Here is a 21,799-nt window from a genome sequence, read left to right as displayed (position 1 = left end):
GCCAAGTGGATCCAACACTTCCCACACACGCTTCCCTCCCTCAGCGTCGCATACCAACATCACTTGCGCTCATCGACATCATACGCCCTCTCGTTGTTAGCGTCTCTGGCGCCGAGACATCATGGCGGTTCCAAGCATCAACCGGCCAGACTCACCCGGATCCGATACAGAGTCAGTCGTGTCCTCGGTTGCCCAGACGACATCTCGCCTCGGCCTGGGCGGCCTCGCGTCGGCCAACTATTCCTCCCTCAATCTGTCGTCACTGGGTCTAAGTGCCAATGCCGTCGCTTCTTCATCATCAGCAGCCTCATCTTCCAGCTTGTTGAATGGGTTCAATGGCATCTCGACTGTCTTGAACAATCCGAGGAAGAAGCAACATGCCATTGATCCCAACTCGAGTAGGTGGGCGGCCCTGCCTGCTCACAAAGATGCTGAGATCTCGCGGCCACCCAAGCAGAGCGTACAGTCATACGTAGATGAGGTCAGTGCCGAGTGGGAAAGGTATACCCGAAACCGCGACCTCGGCAGTAGGGGTAAGGCAAAGACTTCCAGAGACGAAGATTCAGAAAGCCGAGCCGATCTCCCAGATCGGTCTCAAGAAGGCGAAGGCAGCAAAAGCAAGCTGCCGCCTATCAGTGCAGTTCCCCAAGTCTTCTTTGACGACGACTTCAATCTCGGCAACCCATATACGTTTGACATAGTGACGGAGAGGTATGGAAGTGCTAATGCAAAAGCCGGAACCTCCGGGGAGCAAAGTGGGCCAGTGATAGCAGGAGATCACGTCGAGAAGCTGTCACATTATTCGGATCTCGTCGAACAGCATCTCCTCCATGAGATTGCGACCCGGTCTGGATCCTTCTTTTCAGCTCTTGGGGCTCTGCAAGACCTGGCTCACTCGTCTACCTCGTGCCTCTCTCTCATCCGAACGCTGCGATCCGACCTCATCTCGATATCGGACAACCAGGTCAAGACAGGGCTCAGGATAGTGAGGAAGCAAGACGAACGGAGAGGGATTGTCAAGCAGATGCAGGCCGTTGAGAGGATAAAGGGCTGGTGCGAGGGTAAGCGTATGGCAGAGCTCATGGTTGGCCAGGGAGAGTACGATGAAGCTCTGCTGGTCATTGAGAGCTTGCAGAGAGAGCTAGCTCCCAAAGACGGCAGGTTCAAAATTCCTCGACAAGAGGCACAAGGTACTGAGGAGGACGAAGAGCAGGCATCTATGGTCTCATCATTTGTCCAGCACGATGATCAAGACATGGACTCAGAGGACCTCGATCTGTCGAAGGTCCCAGCTATTCTTGCTCTCGCACCGGAGCTCGAAGATCTCAAGGCGTCAATCACGACCTCTCTAGAGGCTGAGTTGTCGAGCGTACTGCATGCTGATCTGGATCCGCGCTCAGGTTCTGCAATGAACGATACAGCTTCGTCTGTACGAACCCGGATTCAGCCGCTGCTTGAGAGCCTCACCAGAACTCAAGGCCTCGAAAAGGCTCTAACAAGCTCGTACCGTCCGCTGGCTCTAGCTTCGATACGAGTCGCCCTGGAGGTCTCTCTACCCTCGCCAACAGAAGACTCGGTCTTGACAGCTTTGTTCGATTTGCTAGACGACGATGTGGCCGCAACTGGGCGCGGAGAGTCGAGATCGGGTGAAGCTGGAGCAATAGCTGCTCGCCGCCTGCGAGAGATGGGTCCCGAAGAATTTGATCCACTGCTGAGGAAGGTGTGCCAAGGACTGGAGGATGGAGTCCATAGGGTGGAGAGGCAAGAGAGGGGAATCCTTGAGATTCTCGACTCTATTGCCAGACAGAGCAAGGCCGCTCTCTCGGAGACAAACGGTACGGATGTGGACGAGATAGACTACGTCATGCCCATCGGGGTACCGTTCGCTCTACCGGCCCTCTTCAATTCTCAACTACAAGCCAGCGTGGAGGTGGCTCATATCCTCGTTGCCAGACTCATCTCATTACGGGCCTCTACTCATGCTCAAATGGATCTGGCCCAGTTCCTAGGTGTCTTCACGCCTCTGACCGAGTTCGCCGAGCGGACAGAAAGGGTCTCACTTGTAAAGGAACGGGAGTCAAGCGTCGCTTCACGTAAGCTTGTCCCGCTTCGATCGACGCTGCTGAACCAAGCCAAGGAGTGGCTTCGGTACTTCCACCGGATCAGGCTCGAGCAGGCCGCAAGATGGGTAGAAGAGGAGATTTGGGCCCAGGTTGATGTGTCAGTCGATAGTGTCAAGGTTCTCAAGACGCTGGTAGCCGCCGCAACAGAGGACCCGGTCGAGTGGATCGGCGAAACCGCAGAAAAAGCCGATGAGGTCGCTGACACCGACCAGTCTGAGACTGCTCCTTCTGCCAAGACACTTGTGTTCCCTTCAGAGACCAGCAACGGCACCCTCGATGGCGACGAGAAGTCTTATTACATGGTGCCTGCGACTCTGCGCGTCCTTGCACTAACACAAGAGTACATGCAAACAGTCGTCAATTTTGAAAAGGTCGGAACCACCGAGATCATGAGTCGAGTGGTCGAATTCTTGAAGCAGTTCAACTCTCGCACTTGCCAAGTAGTCCTTGGAGCTGGTGCAATGCGATCGGCGGGTCTCAAGAACATCACCGCCAAGCATCTCGCCCTTGCTTCGCAATCGCTTTCCCTCTTTATTCATCTGATCCCATACCTGCGGGAATGTGTCCGGCGACATCTCCCCGATGAGCGGCAAGCTATCATGCTTGTCGAATTCGACAAGCTTAAGAGGGATTTCAGGGAACATCAATACGAGATTCACGCCAAGCTCGTCGCTATCATGGGTGACAGACTCAGCGTGCATTGCCGAGGCTTGTCTGCTACAAATTGGAATGCCCCAATCTCGCCCGCCGATGCGGAAGGCGTCGCACCGTCAAAGCCTGTCTCTGATCTGATCAAAGAAACTACCACTCTTCACAAAGTGCTCTCGAAGTACCTCCAAGAAAGCGTGGTCGAGAGCGTCTTTACTCAGGTGTTGGACGCTATCGTGAAGCGGGTGGGCGCAGAGTTCGCCAAGGTCGAAGTGACCAGGGATGGCGGCGATGCCTGCCAACGGAGAATGAAGGAAGACGTCGAGCAGCTAGATCAGAGGCTAGGCTCTCTGAGGGGTGCCAAATGGGACGCAGATTCCCTGCGAGCCATCGTGGCGTCCAAAGTTCCTATGAATGCACCAGCCGCGCCCACTCCTGCACCAGCAGAGAGCCCTGCGACCCCGGCTAAGGCAGGGAGTGTCCCTATGACGCAGACAGTCACGGGTGACGGTACCGGTACCCCGCGATCAGGTCCTGCCCCGTACCGTAGCAAGTTCTCTTTTGCAAGAAAAGGAGCTGGAACACCTCAGCAGTCCATGCACCAGCTTCCTGGCTCCCCGGGTCCGGGGAGTCCCCTTGGTACGCCTAGAATGGGCATTCAAGCCCTGCCGCGGGGCGATCTTGACACTTCGGGATCGCAGCGTGGCTCCATTGATGTCGTCTCCCTGCCGCCACCTGTACCTGAAGTTCTCGGTGGTCATTTGGCTCAGCAGGGCTCCGGCGTAGAAGTCGAAGGGCAAACGGCCCAAGAAACCAATGGAGAGACTGCGCAAGTGGTGGCTGAGCCAGTCGCACCGACGCAAGCGGCACAGGCAAGTGCAGCAAGCGCTGAACATGAGACAAAGGTCACCTCAGACGGTCCTGCGATCGGTGAAAATCTGGAGACTGCACGCAGCAGGGTGTCACAAGATACACTACCGGCGCACGAGCCTCCGGTGTCCGAGGCTACAGGCAACGCTCAAGCGACCGAGCAGCTCGCAGCGAGCGAAGCTTCGAAGGCAGAAGGCGCTTCGCAGACATCCACAGCAGAACCCGCTGCATTGCCATCTCCTTCTCTGCCTCCTGCAGGAGGTGCAGGAGGAGTCGCAGCTGAGGTCCCTACTCAAGTTGCTGCTGCTCCTACTGAGAACGCAACTGTCGCCTCTGCGCTCCCATCATCTCCTGTACCTCCCTTGCCCTCACCCGCACCATCACCGTCGCTCACTCCTACGACGTCGGGCGTCAGCACACCGACTCGAGGTCCAAGGATGACGCTGCAACAGCGTCTAGCGGAGGCGGCTAGGAAGAGGGCTGCCGCTGCTCCCTCTGCTACCAGTGCTGCAGCTCAACCTACCGTTGTTGCGACCCCGGTGGCCGAAGCTTCGGCACCTCCCGAGGGTCCAGCAATTGCTGACTCTGCCGCTGGCAAGACGGAGGTATCGGCAGCGACAAGCATCAGTGCAAAGGCGAGTCAGGACAAGGAGGTGCCACCGCCGCCTACTCCGCCCAAAGATAGCCGGACCGCCACTTTAGAGGAACGCTCGCCTGTGAAGCCTTCTACAGCGACGACGGAACCATCGGCAGCTCCTGTTGTAGCTAGTGAGCCTCCCGCCACGGCTGACCCGGCCGAGACGACGTCCGAGAACGAGGCTGCAGGTCAGCAGCAGGCGCAAGTTCCTGCATCGGCACCTGCGTCGGAGGCGGCAGTAAAAGAGGAAGTGGCTCCTCCGTCAGATGGACCCGTCGGTGAGGCAAGTACGACTTCGGCGGAACAGCCGGAAGAAGCTGAGAAGAGCAACGATGCCGCCGCCGCTGGCGTCGGTCTAGGCTTGGGCATCGATCTTGGCTCGAACGATGCTGCAAAGGCCGAGGTCGCTGCTACGAGCGTGACCCAGTCTGCTACCGGGGCGGACGTAGGGCCGAAGGTGGAGGTCGCGGCCGAGGCCGAGGCCGGGGCAGAGGGTGACGGTGACGGTGACGGTGACGGCGGGGCAGACGATGCGGATGCGGGTGAGGAAGAGGAAGGCGCAGGGGAGGCAGAGGACACAAAGAATGCCACTGCAGCTCCTGACGGAAATGCTCCTGCTTCTGCTACATCTGGGCCTGGTGGTGGTGGCGGCGGCGGTGGTGGTAAGAAGAAGAAAAAGAAGAACAAGAAGAAAGGCGGCAAGTGATGGGCTAATGGATGAAGAGCTCTCCTTCGCATCTTTGCAATGTCACTCCTTCTCAAGCGTGAGTCCACTCATCCTGCTGCGCTTGAAAAAGCTGAGCTTAGGCTGCCATTCAGTGAGTTTGAAAGAGATTCATTGTGTCTCGATGATAAGAAAGGAGACGAGAATGAGGGGCGAAAAAAGATAAGGTTCTTGTGTGTTTCTTTATATACAGTCCTAAAGGCACGGCGTGGCTAGAGACATGGAATGCGAAGCAAGGCAAAGCAGAAGATTCGAGCGTAGGAGAGAATGGCAATGAGTGCCTTGAGTCTGTGGGGACTATGGAAAGAGAAGTGGACTGCACTGCTCACTGCTACGCAGTCAGCTCGAGCGAAATTGAAAAAGTATTGTTCCTTTTGCCTTTGCAGGGAGGGGCGCTTAAAGCAGTGTGACCATTGCGACACCTACAGCTGCAAGGAGCACAAGGGCAGATCCGGCAGTGTAAGCGGACGATGCTGCAGAAGTATTTGTGGATGCGGATCCAGATCCAGCAGAGGAAGCCGTCGAAGAAGCAGATCCGGCGGCGGTCGAGGTAGATCGACTGGCGGCGGCATCCACTCCGCTGACGCTAGAGGATCGTGAAGCTGTAGACATGCTAGTAGCAGACGAAGAGTAGGTGGCTAGTAGAACACCACCATTTCCTACCGACGAGACGCTCTTGCACGAAGAAGACGGAGCAGGGTGAGGTTGAGGTGTAGTTGCGTCTCCTTGTTGAAAGGTCGAAGTGGAACCACGGGTAGAGTAAATTCCTTGCAGCATAGCAATTTCACCAGTGCAGTCTTCGAATCCCTCGGAGTAATTAGCTGGGATGTTAAAGTTGCATCCAAGAACGTCGTAGATGTGCTGACACTGTAGTCGGGCTAGCTCACCCCAGCAGGCTCGAAAGCAGAATCGGTCAAAGGACATGAAGTTTGTCCATTCTCGTACAAAGGTGGCCTGACCCTCACGGTCTGGCTGAGCCGTCGTGTAGACGACTCCTCCGATGGGATTTGAACGGTCGTCCTCACCGTGAGGATCCATCTCTCCACCAGCGTCACCGTCGACGTACCCCATTGTAGTAAAGTCTCCCAGACCAGTCACCTGTACATAGTCCGAGGTAGCGACAAAGTGCACACCAGTGAGGGTACCATCGGGAATCAGACGGGTTCCGTGCGTAGGCTTGGTGCAGTAAGCGACGGCTGCGGTCAAGGAAAAAAGCGAGGATTAATGTCAGCAACTGTGGCTCAAAGATTTCCCACGTCTGTAGACCAGAGGAAAAACTCACCTTTCCTCTCAAACGATCCGACTTCCTCTCCCTCTCCTGGGGGTCCCCAGAGACAGAAGTCATCGACTGAGTTGATCCAGGCAGTCTGACAAGAAGAGTTGGAGTTCCACGAGCCGTCTCCTTGAAGACATCGATTGTAACCCTCTTGAGGTGGCTATTGAGGATCAAGACACAGCGCGGCGATGTGTCAATTGCCATTGTTGTTTGGCATACAGGCTGTCAGGTCTACTCACCACATAGCCATTCGAGTCAGGATTGCCAGTGGTACCGAGGTACTGATCAGGCAGGTCCGTATAAGCGTATGTGGGCTTAGCCTGCCACTGAGTCCAAGAGCTGGTGGGCTCATTGAAAGTCTGGCCGCTGGCAGCAGAGGGATTACCTGTAGGGGCTCCAGAAATATTCTGCGCCGAGACGCCGGTGGCGGCTAGCAGAGAGGTAAGAGTCAAGAGGGTGCGGAGGGAGGACATGCTGGCTGGTAGATGTGTGAAGTTGCTGCTGGGTATGCAAGATTTAATGAGAAGGAGCAAGTGAAGAAGGTGTCAAGCAGAGGATAGGTGAAGGGTGACGGTGGCAAAGAATGAAAGGGATTGGAACGTAGAGAAGGATGGTGAGGAAAAGAGTGATGTGTACGAATGACCTGAACGAAGGAGAGGGGAGTGGCAGTGTTAAGAGGAGCGAGGCAAGTCAGGCAAGCGGTCAGTCAACATCGACATCATCCAATCTCGTCGGAGGCAGGTAGAGACAGCAGGTAATATCGCCGAAGATGTTGGGTCCGAAAAGCAATTGGCAGCTTGGCCACCAAGCATCGTCTTCGCCGTCTAGCCAGGGGATGAGAGGGGCGAGTCCGAGACTGGAACCTCAGGGGAAGGCGTCTAACATTCCGTCGTCGTTTCTGTGCTGCTCCTATCTCAGGGGGTATAATTCTTGGCTCCCGCTCTCGCCAGACATGTCCGCCTATTGTGCCGGTGAGGAGAGGTTTGGAAGGAGTGGGATCATGGCAAGGACGAGGATAGGACCCAATCCCATTGCACTTCTGCTGCTGATGCTGCTTTGGTTGGTGGAGTCTGCACCCTGCACCGGTCCTGGTTGAATTGTCTTGGCGCGCTTTCTTGGCTACCCTTAGTGCTCCGCTCTGTCCTCCCTTGGCACCAGCACCTCTTGTAGCCAAGACTAAAACCACCTGCACCTCACCCCACCAGGTAAGCACAGAGGGATAGAAGGACATCCAGCATGCATGACACATCACCCACAACAAGCCTCCTCCTCCTCCATCCAGCCTTTTTCCCAATTCTTGGCGTGGCGGAGCGTGGTGGTAGACTAAGTGTATGCTTTGGCCTCGCCTCGCATGTGCAAGATCGGGGGAACAAGGAGGCGCAAGCGGGCGGGTCTTGGCGGGCGCGTTTCCTTCCACTCGCACCGCCAAAAGAGAGAGAGAGAGGCACCATGGCGCACTAAGCATCGACTCCTGGCGGGGGGCCAGTGGAGAAGGAGGTGGACTTCGCTCGTCATTGCTCCTCATATCCAAATCGGTGACCTCTGCCTGGCCCCATGGAGTGCAACAGGAGCGGGCCCAGCTCACTCAACGTCAGCAGCAGGACCGACCCGCAAAGGCGAGAAGTGTAGGCTTTGCGAGGCGAGGCAGACGCGCGTGGGGTCAGAGTCACGCAGGCCTGCGCGTCTCAACGCTGTCCTTCCCACTCACCCGCGACCGCCTTGGACTAGCTCTGACCCTCCTAATCCTTGCCAGGGCACAAAAGTGCTACAGACTAATCTAGCAATCCACGACAAGTAGCTCAAATCGGGCAAAGGCGGGGGGCAATGCAAAGATGAGATTGCAACCCCACTGGTAGTGGGGGTGGGGGTCAGGGTTGAGGGGAATACAAGCCAGGGAAGAACACGGGAGAGAGAGATATCAAAGGCGCGCTGAGCGGGCGGGTAGGTGATAGGTAGGGTCCAAGATGAAGAAGCGGCGAGGAGGAAAAATGTGGGTGCGGGGGCGGGTGCGCAAAGAATGGACAAGGGTGAAAAGGGGAGATAGTAATGGGGGGGCGAAAAGGCTAAGAAGAAACACGGGTAGGAAGGGGAAAAGGGAGGAGTCTTGTAGCATATAGATAGAGACCGTGAACTGTGAAACCAGGAGAGGGCAAAAAAGAACAAGGAAAACTTCTTGACGGCTGGAAGACGAAACGAACAAGTACGCCCTAGTCTTTGTGTGCGTGTCGTCCGAAGGCCAAGTGGAATAATAGTCTGTAGTGGATGGAGGTAATGTTCGTTGCATATGAGGAAACTTGAGGGAATAGATGGATGTTTCGTTGCTTGTCATCGTCATGGGAAGGAAATGTTTGCGTTTGCTGTTGCTGCAGGAATGGCCTTGGCCTCAGCCTCACCCACAGGGGGTCTTAACTTAAGCTTCAGCTTTCAACGGTGGAAAGGATTGCTCGAGTGTCCACCAGCAGAAGAAGCAGGCACTGAACCGTTGCCATGGTCCGCCGCTGTACTCCTCGAGAAGCGCGAGCCAGCTCCAGATGCGCTGGTGGGTCCACCTGGCCCTCCATTGTCAGCCGTGCTTGTCCTCCTGGCTCCCCTCTGTACAACCCTCGGTGCCGCGCCCGTCGGTCCATCGTCAACCAGTGAGAAGCCGCGTTGATGTGATGACTGCGACGAAGGGGCGTACGAAGAGGGCGAGGAGACGAAAGCGTCTTGGGACGGCGCTGTCAGCTCCCGAGGAGCATTCTCTCGCGGTCTTGATGCTCCGTGGCCGGACAAAGAGGGCGGCATAGGCGGAGCGCCATACGAGGAGCGATGTTCAGAATCCGAGTTCAAATGCGCTGCAATGTCTGCCCTGTTGATCTCGTGCATCGGTCGACGCTGGTCTTGGTCTGGCGAAGAGCGGTTGGAACCATTCGCACCATGAGCCATCATAGGCTGGTGTTCCTCGTCCATCACATTGGAGAAGAGTTCGTACTGCTGTCGGTTGGATAGCGGCGTCGGGCTTGTATCTCTTGTCGATCGTGTGACAAAGACGGAGCCTTGAGCAGCAGGAATACCCTTGTTGGCTCCTCCTGGGTCACCGAGCGGCGCAGGAAGCGATAGCAATGGGACAGCGTCCATGCGAGCTCGAGCGCCGGGAATGCCGCCAGAGACGACCCTGCCGTGACCACTCTCAGACTCCATTGCAGCAGAGTGAGAGCCAAGCGAGCTCAACAAGCGCTCAGTCTGACCGCCATTGGGACCTCCTTCACTGTGCCCAGTCACTGAGCTCGAAACGAAGCTGTACCTGGAGGAACCGGCCTGCCTGTCCGGAGAACCGATGTGCAGGACATCGTAGGTCGAGTCTCGGCTTTGGATACCAGCGGCAAGGCGTCGGTCACGTTCGAATTCGACCCACCTCTTCATGACAATGTTGGAAGGGTCGAATTTGCCCTCGGCATCGCCATGGTCGCCCTTTGCATCACCTTGAACAATACGGGTTGCACCCCAAGAGAAGTCGTCCATGTGCCAAAAGGCGTACGCCGGTAGAACGAAGTTCCAGATGGGGAGGGAGATCAAGTAGACACCCATCCATCCGACGTAGGCGATCTTGCGGGAAGTGACGATAATCAAGATACCAGGAAGACCCAAGATGAGGGCAAGCAGAATCAGAGGAATCGACTGGATAGGCTTGCCCTGGATACCGTCGACAACGGCTGAGACTACGACGTAGAGAGTGAAAGCGATGGCAGCGGGTAGGACTAGGGTACCAGACAGTTCCATAAAGACGACAAACCTCATCGAGAAGCAGAAGGTACCGCAGAGATCATTGACCATGACCAGCTCGGCCAAATTGTGGACTGTCGAGTTGATCCATCGTCGACGCTGAGATAGCAGGACTCGGAAGGTATCGGGCACGACTGTCTTGCAAACGGCTTGGGGCACGAACATCATCTTCCTCTTGGGGAAGGTCTTGAGCATGAGCGTTGTCAGGAAACGATCTTCACCGAGAAGGAGCAGATTCTTCTTGTGTAGTGTGTCAACGACGTTCTCCGAGTAGTGCTCGACAATGTCTGGGTTAGCCAAGATGGGGACCCAGTAGCCGGCAGCACCTTTAGGAGCCTTGATACGGTAAGCGGAGAAACATCCGGGAAGACAGGTGACACCACCGAAGCAGGCCTCGAATGCCTTGGTCTGGTGGTGAGAGATGTAGTACTCGAAGACCTGAATCATGGTCACCCATGTCTCACTCTTGTTGGCGATCTTGGTCTCTCCACACAGACCCATGATCTCGGGATCTTCAACCATGCAGGCAACCATGCGGGTGAGGGAGTCGGGGAAGACCTTTGTGTCTGCGTCAACCATCAAGATAATCTCGTAGTGATCGGGAGACACTCCAGTAACTCTCCAAAGGGCATTGAAGAAGTCGTACTCGAAGGCAGTCATCCTTTCGTCGAACATGACCTTCTGCAAGAAAGCCATGAGTAGGACTTGGGAATCACGCTTACCTCGGTTACCGGGCTTGGCGCCGTCGGCCTCGAGTGGAGAACCACACTTCGCAACGAGGACCATCGGGATCCTTTGCTGCTTCGATCGCTCGACAGTCTCGTCATCGTACTCGTAAAATCCGGCGTAGACCTTGGCCATATTGTGGCGCTTGTAACCATCGGCGATGGCAACGTACGAATTGCCTTCAACCTCCTCCGGCGGCGTAATAAAGTCCTTCATCATGCTCAAACAGATGTCGGGGGTACTGAGCTCCGAGCCGGCTCCCTTGACGATACCGTCAGCAATCACCAAGATCACCTTGTGAGAGTTAGGGTAGTCGGTAGTGGCTAGCGAGTCGAGGGTAGTACGAAGACCCTCGAACGACTCCGAATAGGCAGTAACCAGACACAAGCTGTAGGCCAGGGGGAAGTGGTACGGCATGTAGTCCGAGGGAGGCTGAGGAACGACATTGTCGAGGGGCCATGGGCAGGCTCCCATTGCGCCAATCATGGGGTCGTGCGACATTGAGCTACGTCTTGATCCATGACTGAAGGACGGCATCATTCGGTCGGCATTGTTGACAGTGTTGACGAGTGAGGTACTGGAGCGAACACCGCGGAGTGAAGGCGAGCCTGGAGGTGACCCTCCCACTGGCGAACCAACGCCGACCCTACCACCTCGAGGGGCAGGCGAGCGAGCGCCGCTGCTTCCATTGCCACCCTTCTCGGAATAGGCAGCTCGGGGCGGCAGATTCTTCAGAGGTGCAGCCGTGGAGAAACGCGAGGTCTTGGGTAGGAATGAGCGGTGCTTCCTGACGTTAGGCCTGTATGCAGCTGGAGCAGGCCTGTAGATGTTGTCGGACCAGTCTTCGATCTCGGCTGCACGCTTCTTCCTTTGAGCACGAGACTCATTGCCGTAATTGCCTAACCTCCAGCTCAAGAACCAACCAAAGATGACGGCCATGATGAACTTGATACCGACGACACCCAGAATGACGACGAGGGCAACGTAGAGTTCGACCTGTGAAGCGACACAACCAATCGACTCAGAATCGACGAAGCCAACCCGAGCAATCTGGTCCAGACAGTCAAAGACGGTGTCTTGCTGAGAGCGGAAGACAGCAGCTGTGACGTCTCGACCGGACCACTGTTCCGACCGTGTCTTGAGTGTGTCAAAGAGGGCAGGGTAGGTGAGATTGTTGGTGTATAGAAGAGCCAGACGACCGGCATCAATGACGGCTCCCTTCCACACGAGGAAGTTACGAGTCTTGTCTTCGACCTGCTCCCAGGTATAGTAGACCGGACCGCCCAGAGGGAAACCTGCTTGTCCAAGGAGAATCTTGTTGGCAGAATCAGCACTGTGACACATGGTCGCATTGCGGTAGGCCCTGGTACCATTGAGATAGGTCATCTGACATGGAAAGTACTGAGTAGCCTCAGACTTGTCTCCACTGTTCAGGATCAGGCCAGTACATGCGCCACCGGTCCTTTGAGCAATAAGAGATCCATCCTGTTTCCCCGATGAGAAAGGTTCAGAGTAGACCGGGTTGAGCTGCTGCCACTCGGTTCCAGCGGCAAAGGAGCCTACTTGGGGATGGTAGAAGTTGTTCAAGTCGTAATCATACCCGTAGAAGACCATGGATCCATTGTCGATGTTGGTGACCTCGTACCGTGTCTGTGCAGTGTCACAAACCGCCTGGGTGAATCCAAAGGTGATGAAACCAACACCGGCCATGGCGGTGACGATGATCGACAAGAGACCAATCTTTTCTCTCCAAGCTCTCTGCTGCTCGGGTGTCTTGATGCCGAAGATGCCCAGACAAGGACCGACGCAGCAGATGGTGAGGGCGTAGCAGTAGATCATCCACGGTCCCACAGGACCCGGTGCAATGTTGGCCATCCGGCTGGGCTTCTCCTGCCCTGCCGCTGCCCAATCACGCGGCAACTCTTTGCGATGACCACTAGCTTGGGACTTTGTCCGCTTAAGCGAAACACCACGTTTCAAGAAGTTGATACCGGTCTCGACCTGATCCTCCTCCCGACCCAGTATCGACTTGCCTCGCCTCAAACCAGGCGCTCCAGGAGGCGGTGCCCTGCCCAGACCTCCGGGTGGCATGTTGTTTGGCCTTCCTGCGTCTGCAGGTTGCACCATACCTAGGCCGCTGATACCGCCTCCTGGTCCTTGCATGTGATTGATGCCATAGCCTGGAAAGGCAGCACCATGCTGAGGAAGATGACCAGTCGTTGAGGGCATGTAGCCGATGTGGTGTGAGGGCCTGCCGGAGGCGTCGACCATGTCCAATTGGGCAGCATGGTTCCGATAGTACCATTGCCTATGGTTTGGGTCCATACGCTCTCGGTCAGGTCTCACCAGCGACTTCTTTCGCTTGAAGTTGTTGTTGTTGGAGAAGCCAGCCTCGGGATCGAGGTTGCTACCCGCGCCACCACTACTGCCGCCCCCTGAGAGGAGCTCAGGCACCCCCCGACTGCCTGGTGTCTCGCCGGGTGAGTACTTGTCGCTTCCACCCAGAAGCTCCTGCTTGACAGAGTCGCGGGAATTGGGTGCACGTTGCGGCTGACTTCTAGGCGGTGGCATCTGAAAGGAGACGCCTCCTCGGGGCTGCTGCTGCTGCTGTTGATGTTGTGTTGTAGGTGGCTGAGGTGGCCCTGCACTGTTACCAGCAGACCCTTGAGGGTTGCCACTGCCGGTGTAGGTAGGGTATGACCCGAGAAAGGGTTGCGGTGGGCGCGAAGACGTGGGATGTTGTTGTGGTGCCTGCGTCGAAGAGCGCTGGCCGCCCGGAGAGGGGCGGTAGGCCTGACTAGCGTCATGAGGCTGGTCAGGCTCAAAGGGGTTCATGTTGGGCGGCATGAAGGGCGACTAGTCGAGTCGGGTGTGAGTCTCTCTCTCGACTTTAGTCCTCTTGAGATTGTGAGCAGGGGGGAGAAAGAGGGAAGGAATGCTTGTGTTGTGCGGGGAGGAATGAGAGAATGGAGGTATTGTACAGCTTCTTTTTTTACTTCATCGGTTGATCGAGGCCAGATGTTGCCGATGCGTGTCAAGTCCCAAGTGTGAGTGGGGACGGTCGTGATAGTGCGCAAATATAGAGAGGACTTGTGTGTGTGTGTGGATTCCAGATTCTCTGCCAGCTAGAGAGCTGTGTGTGTAGATGTATATAGATCTCCTCTGCCACCGGATACAGGAAAGTCGCAAATGGCTCTGCTCTCTCGCTCTCTCGCTCGAAGGCCGGGCGGAAAAAGAGCAGGGTTGCGTAGAGGGGGGGGTGATGAAAAGAAAGTGTAGGGATCTGAAGTCCGATTCCCACGTAGGAGAAGCAATGATCTTAGGTACGAGGAGACCAAGTGCGACGGAGGTAGAGAGGATGGATGGTAGCGACGGGGGGGTTGGGTGAGGATGGCGAAGTGGAAATGATCACCGCCTGCTTGGATGGGTGGTGCAAAGGGGCGGGCGGGCGGCAGAGGAGTGCGGGCGTGTGTGGGTGTGTGTGTGTGGTGCGAGGGTGTGCAAGTGTCAGGAAGCGGGAGGCTGCTGCTGCTGCTGCTGCTGCCGCCTGCCTTTGCCAAATTCAGCGGCCAGGATCAGCAGCCACGACCCTGGCAGGGCCATGTCCGGGGCGGGGCGCCTGTGGGACAGTGGCCGAGGCGCGCGGCCCGGAAGCAGAGGCAGCCAGCCCTGCAGCCACAGGGCAAGACAACATCGACGCCTGGCCAAGCTGACTCGCGCACCGCCCTCGCGCCAGAACAGCCAGCATTCCCCGTGATGCAGCTTCAGCGGCCATCGGCCCACGAAGTCAACATCCTCGGCTTCTGTTTGTGCGCCCCGCTCCAACCGAGACCAAACCCATCCTGAGCCACTCGCCAGGAGCCTGGACATCGCCTAGCAAAGCAGCCAGCCAGCCAGCCAGCCAGCCAGCCGAGGGATGCTGACAGAGCTGCTGTGTACACTCACTCGCTCAGTGCACTCCCCCTATACAGCACCGCACTAGACCCTGTTTTTCTCTCAGCACAAACGATGGCGCAACGGCAGAAATTTCCTCCTCAATCCGGCCACTAGATTCCGCTTCCTTGACGGCTGTCATCATCCGCTCCTTCCTCTATCAAGATCTCAGGAGCCGAGCCCCTGGGCCGTGCACCAAGCAACGCGTCGTTCCGTTCCTGCGGACAATACATCCTTGACCCTAAAAGTCGTCCACGTTGCCTTTGATGACCAAGGCGATACTGAGAAGATTGAATGGTGACACGACATGGCTCGTTCAATTGCCTTTCCTTGACGTTCAGAGTGCGACAAGAGCAAAGACTTACAATCTGGTCAGTAGCCTTCGCCTGAGCCGCCCAAGTGCGTTGCAGCGCGAAGCTGACATAGCAGGACCTCCTCCTCACACTCCCAGCTGATCGATCCGTGGTTGAGCGACTCCGAGCAGATCGACTTTCATTCTTCCTTTTCCTCTCAGTCACGAAACATCGCCTCTGCCTACCCCACGCTCTCGTCCCTCTCACAAGCACTAGCTCATGAGGCACTTGAGAAGGCAGGCCAGGAACGCGTCGAATATGCCACTGAAGAGGAGCGGACAAAGGCTCACGGTGGGGGTGGCAGTGGAAGGATTGACGGAATTCTGATTTCACATCCATTCACAGATCATGCCCACCCTCAGTCCCTCCTCGAGATGCCCGACCGTACCGAAGGAGACGACCCTCTTCACCTCTTCTGTACGCAGCAGTCTCGCAAAGCAGTCCTATCCCTCTTCCAGAAAGCTGGTGTCGAGAAGGACAGATATCGAATCTTCCTGCTACCAGTAGTCGGCGAGGGAGAGGACTTCTTTGCGAAGGCTCAGACAGCTCTCCCCGCAGGCATCCGCATTGTCCGCTTGCCTGCCAAAGAAGGGCTATTTTCAGCATGGGGTGATCTACACAGCGGTCTTGCCATCCTGTGGCAATCTGATGGGCCTGACTCGACCTTCTCCTCAATAGTGTACTCTCCCCATGGTACGCTCCAAACGTCCCTCCCTTCTTGGCTCAGCAAAGCACACCATCGTTTGTTGGTCACTTCCTTCGACGAACAGACCCTACCGCTACTGCGCCTTCTGACCGGCCCAGTAGCTCTAGGCTTCGAAACGGCAGTCTTGTGCTGCTACTCGTCCGAATATACTCCGAAGTCAAAGACAGAACACTACTCGCCAACGATTGTGGTACGCACTCACGACGAGAGGAAGACTGCCAAAGGTCTCGTCGCTCGTGTCATTAGTCGCAAGGAGATGCAAGCCGATGAGGCACAGAAGATGCTCCAACAGCTTTTTGGCGAGCTGGCGGGCAGAGTGGTAGACCTTGAAGTAGGCGAGACTCTCGAGGTGTAAATGAGCAGCGCGGTGCGGCTGTATAGTGGGGAGCGGGGTGGTACCTTTCATCTTCGCGCCACCGTTCCTGGCGTGGACATCGTCAGAGCAAAACAGGTCCGGCGGGCCAGGCACCGGCAGCAATCAATGCGTGGACGAGGGGAAGCAGCGAATGGCAGAGCAATTCGAAGGGATCAACTTCCCCTGTCTTCCAGGCCCTCTTCGACTCTCTCCTGCTCCTCCTCCCCAGTCCACTCATCCTTGTGCCATGCTCAGCGGATCCCCGTCCTCTGTTCGCACCCGCTCAAGCCTCGATGTTCCTACCCCGCTATCTCCTCCGGAGCGACCACTGCCAGCCGCGCCTGCTGTGCAGCCACTCCGCTCGGACAACGTTCGCAGCACCACTGCGCAAAGGCCCTGTGAGACTGGGCCCTTGTCCTCTGACCCTCCTCAAGTGCACTGGAGCAGGGCAGCCACTGTCAACATTGCAACATTCGATGATGACAGAGACGGCGTCGAGCCTGACACTGTCGAAAGGGCGGCCAGTGGAAGCTACGAGGATGTAGGCGGATCATCTTCATCCTCAAGCGATGCTACCTCGCCGAGACAGCGCAAGGAGCAAAGTCTCTTCTTGGCGCTTGAGGCGATCATACAGGCAGATGTAGCTGTCAAAGCAGCTCGCACTGCGCTGGAAGAGGCTCTCGGCGGCACCGACAGGATCAACTTGTCAAGGTCTCTCCTTCGCGCTTCTAACAGAATCACAAGACAGGCCGATTATAGTCATCACAAGTATGGACAGAGTCCCAGCAGTGGACGTGCACGCGTGCATAGTACTCGCAAGCCTCGAAGTACGAGCGTCTCGTTGCGTCAAAGGAATAGGAACAGTCGTGCGTTCTGGCCTTCACAGGCGCAACCCAAGAAGGATCAGAATGGAGTCACCGCAAAGGTAGCCAACTTCATGGCACTCGCCAGCAGCGGCTCTAGTGGTGGCTCTAGCACCTCATCTACGACTACTCATGAGGATGCGAGCAGGATCCTGACCAAAGACTCGGATCCGAGGGGAGACGAGCTGTTGCCTGATAATAGCTGGCCAATCTCTCAGGAAGCTCCGTTTCGCGACAGTTCAAGCATCGGTTACAGCCAAGAGGAGAGTCGACGGCGATCTGATCAGGATGAGAGCTTAGTCACTGCTGGTGTGTTCCTTCACTCTACCTCTGCGGACCTAGAGGGCAGCAGTCTAGGTGTCTCGCGCAATTTGCGTGGCTACACCATCGACCACTTGCGACCCTCACAGTCGACTTCTCTTTCGAAGGAGGTCATCATGTCGGAAGAAGACCGGACTCGGTCGTCCTCAGATGCAGAGCCTGAACACATGCTTACGAGTGACTGGAATGCCCATCGAAGCCACAGTCCCACAAACTCTGTGTCATCTTCGCCTCGTCTTGATGCGTTAGGCTCTCACGGAGACGGTGAGTCTCTCTGAGCGACCCACCACCACACTTGCCATTGTGCAGCACTTGACACAACGAAAAGATCATCCGCCTCTCTCCAGTCATCCCCCGTCACTTGCTCGATAGCAGCGGGGAGTTCCTCGTGCTCAGACCCAACGAGAAGGTCCGCCTAGTACAGCTCGCCGAGGAAATGGCAGAAGATGCTCATGCTCAGCAGATTGGAGAGGATTGTACGTGGTCTTCGAGTAGTGAGGATGAACAGCCTGCTAGCAAGAACCGATCTTCCCTTGGGCGCATCTCTGAGGAGGTTGAACGAAGCGAAGCTGATGGCGAGGCGAAGGAGGTGAATAGTGACGATCATGAGGTGGGTGAGAGACTCGAGCGAGCTGAGGGGCTGGCTATGGACGAGGATCACAGGACGTCTTCCGGAGAATCACGCATCAATGTCCCGAGTACTCCGCTACGAGGCGCATCACCATCTCAGACAGAGTCACACCCATCTTCACATTCAGACTGTGCGCCCCCTTTAAGGTCAAGCCAGAAAGTGCAACCCACGCCGCCCGCTACGACTGTGCTGACCTCGATGATCAAGAGCGCTCTAGGTTCTGCCACTGGCCAGTCTTTCTCTGCCAATCTTGCCTCTCCTGACTCTAAGGCCTGTGTCCAGGAAAATTCTCCTCGGCTATGGCCTAGGAAAACGTGGCTCTCAACCTCAAGCGCTTCTCCATTCTCACGCAGAGCGCGCAGTCGCAGCAGCTCGGATCTCCTACAGTCAGCTCACAGAAAAGCGTCCAGCAGGGAAGAAGCAGCTGAGATGAGTGTTTCAGCTGCCTCACCATCTACTGCTGATCTTGGACGAATGGTACAGTCTCGGTGGAGCTCTTCGACTTCCAATTGGGACCTGTCTGACTCAAATGCTGGCTTTCAGCTGCGCTCTGATCTCAGTCGAGATCTGGCGCTTGGGAGAAGCCCGAATCGGCCTGGCGAGCTTGTGGATATTTCTGCTAGTACGGAGCCGGGAATCGGCCTGCAGGTCGAGGACGAGGAGGAGGGTGGCGGCATTCGCACCTCTTCCGAGCATAGGACGAAGCCTTCATCTCAAGTCGATTCAATGCCGCCGCACTCGCAGACTTATTTGCCTCGCTCTCACTTCAGCTCGGTCACGCCTTCCGTCCACGAATCGATCATCGACAGCGAGATTTCTGCGGCTTGCCCTGCCGCTCGACGGTCTTCTTCGGATGACTGCCAAGCATCGTCAGTGCTGCCGCTGCGTAATTTAGGCAACAAGAAGAGCACTGAGAGCGGCGACCGGCGCTCTGTTGACAGTGCCACAGTGGACCAACCTCGACTGAAGGACATGCTCTCAGCTACGCATGCTGGCATCGAAACCTCGCGCCATAGTTCGCTATTCACGCCTGACAGGAGGCTCGAATCTTCCAATCGCGCCTCCTCTCCGGCTGAAGACACAGTGGAGCTGCTCGGGCAATTTCCCTCTGTGCCCATCGATGGTCAGCAATCCAGCAGTGCCCACTGTAGTCTGAATCCACCCGCGGCGTCGGCAGCTGCTACCGCTGCGGCACCCATTACTACCCCCACGAGCTGGCTCGGCAGAAAGATCGTGAAAGCAGCCAGTGCCGTCTCTGGTCGTCGCAGCAGCGAGCCCAGCGATACGCTGGCTAGCCCAGGTCTAGCTGCCGCCATGCAGATTGGCAGCGATGGCCATGGCCAGTCGCCGGTGAGGGCGGACAGCTTGGGTACTGCAGGCGCAAGCGATAGAGACTCTGCGAAAGGTGCTGTTGTTGTTAAGCCTGTTGTCAAGGGATCGCGACTGCTTGATATCATAAGAAAGGACGGAGGTAGGCGCACGACGAAAGGCAGAGGGGCGAGGCAACGCGGATCAAGCGAAGCAGGACAAATGCAAGCAGAGCCGACCGCATCGCCCACAACGGCCAGGACCAAGCTTCAGGCAACCCCTTTGCCAGAAGAGCTACTCCCGTCTGCAGCGAACGCAGCAATTGAAGAAAGCAGCGCTCCTCGTCAGGTACAGCAAGCACAGCCGCGATCACGATCCGCATCAGCTGCTGCCGGCCCCGCTCCATGTCTAGCAGCCCCTGCAAGTTACGAGAGTCTGCCCGATGAGCCTCTGAGCGGTGGCGGTATCTTCAGCGGTAAAGGGCGGAGACGTGCGGCGTCAAGAGCCTCCTGTACTTGCACTGATGCCAATGAGGAATTCAGATCGGCTCGAGGCTCCATTCACGCGGATGCGGAGGAAGACTATGATAGAGAAAGATCAACGGGCCGGCTGTCTGGCGAGGAGTACGAGAAGCTTCCGTCCCTGGACGCAACGCAAAGCCAACCCCGTACGTCAAGTCTGACGCATAGGAGCTCCACAAATAGCTGCTATGGATTCAAAGGCGGGCGAAAGGATGGCTCTGCGGCATCTGAACACAGTAAGGACTCCAGATCCAACTCCCCGGCATTCACTAAGTCTTCGCTTGACAGTCTTCGGAGTGCCACTCGTTCTCGAGTGCAGGCTGTGAAAGGCAGTAAAGCCTTGCGGAGCGTTGCAAGAACAGACGAGAAGCAGTCGGTACCATCTCATGGCCCAGAGGCCGTATCGCCGAAAGCCTCGCCCTCTATGAGAGCTACTTCTCTTCGTGGCCTCAGAGAGAGATTTGGCGGAGTGCACAAACCGGCAATTCAGAGCACAAAAGACCAGGTGGGGGTTCTTGCCCAGTCACCCGATCCTTCTACGGCAGTCTACTCCTCTTCGACTCTCGTGCTGACTCCAAATGCAGCCGGTAATGAGACTATGAGTCCACAGACCAGCCGTCTGCACGATCTAGGACGCGGGCTTGGCTTGGGCCTCAATCAATCTACCACTAGTCTCTTGCAGGATATTGTCGAGGCCTCCAAATCTCCACCCTCTGCAGCCTTTCCCCGAAGCAGCAGCAGCAGTGCCGCCGCCGCCGCCGGCGCCGGTCCAGACATGAGCGCGGGCCTGGGCTTGACAGGTGCTCGGATCCTCAGAGGAGGAGGAGGAGGCGCCCCATCGGATATTAGTATTGCGACTTCGCAAGACCCGCAAGATTGGACTCCGGACAAGCGTCACGCTTTTAGAAAGTGGCTCGAGGCAGAAGGGAAAGGCAGAGGTTATTTTTCACCTGGCGGGACAAGCGGTGGAAGCGGTACGAGGGAGAATTAGCTTGTCTCAGATTGAGAAGAAGCGAAGCTATGTCCCCCTGTCTCTCTTGCTTCCTGCATCTCTTGCTGATAGGCGCATTGTGTTGCAGGACTTCGATCTTCCGGCAATCTGATCTACTTGTGACAGGAGTTCCATGCTCACAATACTCCCATGTCACAACCTCATCTGCATCGGCCGCGCCCTCAACTTCTATCTTTGCTTGTTCCATCCAAATCGCGTGTCACTTGTCAAAGAGGTCCAAACGCGCCTGTCTGCACTTGCTTGCTAACCTGGCGAACCGAGCGTGCGCAGGAGGATCAAGCTGCGATGAGGGCTCGACAAATGGTACTGGACACACATGTGAAATGAAGAGACAATGCTTATTTCGGATAAGATAGGCAGTACATAACCGATCAGAAAAGAGAAAGGGCAGCCCGTCTCCCTCACTTCGTCCATCCTTTGTGATCCCCGAAACTCCCATCAGATCAGCTTCAATATGCGCTCCCGTGACTATGAGTGTTGGGTGGCAGATGTCACTCCCTCCGAGGAGGAATCTGGACCTAGGCGACTCGAAGAAGGTGCAGTGCCTTTGGTCCGGAAGTTGTCGGATACGTCGCGACATGCCAGAGTTGCTTCGATGCTGCAGCCTGGTCGGAAGGTGAGCGCATCGACCGTGGCACACCACTCTTGGTGTGTAGTAAGCTTTTGATCTGCTTGCTGAACCCTTGCCTCTCTTCAATCCATCAGTATATCTTGCAGTGGCGTCGGACTGCAATCTGTGGCATTACAGACGCAGAGAGGGAGGATCCCTTAATCACGTGCGTCTGGGTGAATATCGCACTCAATGGCAAGACGCTGGGTGAAGGCCTTTTGTCCGACCTCAACCAACAGACAAAGGCCTCTCTCGACGGAATCTCTTCCTCGACGGCGCTCATCGGATCACCTCTTTGGGAATTCATGAACGGCGCACCCGCTGGTCTGGCCGGCAAATTGACCGTCAGCTTCTACCGCTCACCAGAGGTTATCCGTCGAGCACTCAAGGATCGTACCCACTCTGAGCCGCCCGAAGCAT

At 56.4% G+C, this 21,799-nt stretch overlaps 8 protein-coding genes across 8 annotated transcripts; 5 read left to right on the top strand and 3 right to left on the bottom strand.

Moving 5' to 3' along the window:
- Nucleotides 1-39: 39 nt before the first annotated feature.
- BCV69DRAFT_280060 (hypothetical protein) lies at nucleotides 40-5,047 on the top strand. Its single transcript, XM_025491473.1, has one exon. It carries the CDS (start codon nucleotides 122-124, stop codon nucleotides 4,982-4,984), a length of 4,863 nt encoding a protein of 1,620 aa, XP_025351323.1. The 5' UTR covers nucleotides 40-121; the 3' UTR covers nucleotides 4,985-5,047.
- Nucleotides 5,048-5,398: 351 nt separating this feature from the next.
- Nucleotides 5,399-6,751, bottom strand: BCV69DRAFT_244504 (hypothetical protein; the record flags this gene model as incomplete). The annotated part of the gene is made up of 3 exons (XM_025490113.1): nucleotides 5,399-6,198; nucleotides 6,285-6,438; nucleotides 6,518-6,751. The coding sequence occupies 3 exons, from the start codon at nucleotides 6,749-6,751 to the stop codon at nucleotides 5,399-5,401; spliced, it is 1,188 nt and encodes a 395-aa protein (XP_025351322.1).
- Nucleotides 6,752-7,465: 714 nt separating this feature from the next.
- BCV69DRAFT_280057 (hypothetical protein) lies at nucleotides 7,466-8,524 on the top strand. The gene has a single exon (XM_025491471.1). It carries the CDS (start codon nucleotides 7,630-7,632, stop codon nucleotides 8,074-8,076), a length of 447 nt encoding a protein of 148 aa, XP_025351320.1. The 5' UTR covers nucleotides 7,466-7,629; the 3' UTR covers nucleotides 8,077-8,524.
- BCV69DRAFT_280058 (hypothetical protein) lies at nucleotides 8,066-8,504 on the bottom strand. The gene has a single exon (XM_025491472.1). The coding sequence runs from the start codon at nucleotides 8,389-8,391 to the stop codon at nucleotides 8,197-8,199; it is 195 nt and encodes a 64-aa protein (XP_025351321.1). The 5' UTR covers nucleotides 8,392-8,504; the 3' UTR covers nucleotides 8,066-8,196.
- Nucleotides 8,525-8,804: 280 nt separating the features above from the next.
- On the bottom strand, nucleotides 8,805-13,175 carry BCV69DRAFT_240309 (hypothetical protein; the record flags this gene model as incomplete). Its single annotated transcript, XM_025489996.1, has 1 exon — nucleotides 8,805-13,175. A coding segment is annotated over one exon (4,371 nt), but the record flags the coding sequence as incomplete, so codon positions are not given.
- A 1,652-nt stretch (nucleotides 13,176-14,827) lies between these two features.
- BCV69DRAFT_21653 (hypothetical protein) lies at nucleotides 14,828-16,260 on the top strand. The gene is made up of 2 exons (XM_025489787.1): nucleotides 14,828-15,070; nucleotides 15,151-16,260. The coding sequence occupies exons 1-2, from the start codon at nucleotides 14,966-14,968 to the stop codon at nucleotides 16,111-16,113; spliced, it is 1,068 nt and encodes a 355-aa protein (XP_025351318.1). The 5' UTR covers nucleotides 14,828-14,965; the 3' UTR covers nucleotides 16,114-16,260.
- Nucleotides 15,829-17,824, top strand: BCV69DRAFT_21666 (hypothetical protein). The gene is made up of 2 exons (XM_025489790.1): nucleotides 15,829-17,561; nucleotides 17,626-17,824. The coding sequence occupies exons 1-2, from the start codon at nucleotides 16,265-16,267 to the stop codon at nucleotides 17,667-17,669; spliced, it is 1,341 nt and encodes a 446-aa protein (XP_025351317.1). The 5' UTR covers nucleotides 15,829-16,264; the 3' UTR covers nucleotides 17,670-17,824.
- BCV69DRAFT_21661 (hypothetical protein) lies at nucleotides 17,655-20,986 on the top strand. The gene has a single exon (XM_025489788.1). The coding sequence runs from the start codon at nucleotides 17,734-17,736 to the stop codon at nucleotides 20,746-20,748; it is 3,015 nt and encodes a 1,004-aa protein (XP_025351316.1). The 5' UTR covers nucleotides 17,655-17,733; the 3' UTR covers nucleotides 20,749-20,986.
- Nucleotides 20,987-21,799: the final 813 nt, after the last annotated feature.

This window comes from Pseudomicrostroma glucosiphilum, assembly GCF_003144135.1.
Source record: "Pseudomicrostroma glucosiphilum strain MCA 4718 unplaced genomic scaffold BCV69scaffold_1, whole genome shotgun sequence".
Taxonomy (NCBI): Eukaryota; Fungi; Basidiomycota; class Exobasidiomycetes; order Microstromatales; family Microstromataceae; genus Microstroma; species Microstroma glucosiphilum.
This window is presented reverse-complemented; position numbering and strand designations above follow the sequence as displayed.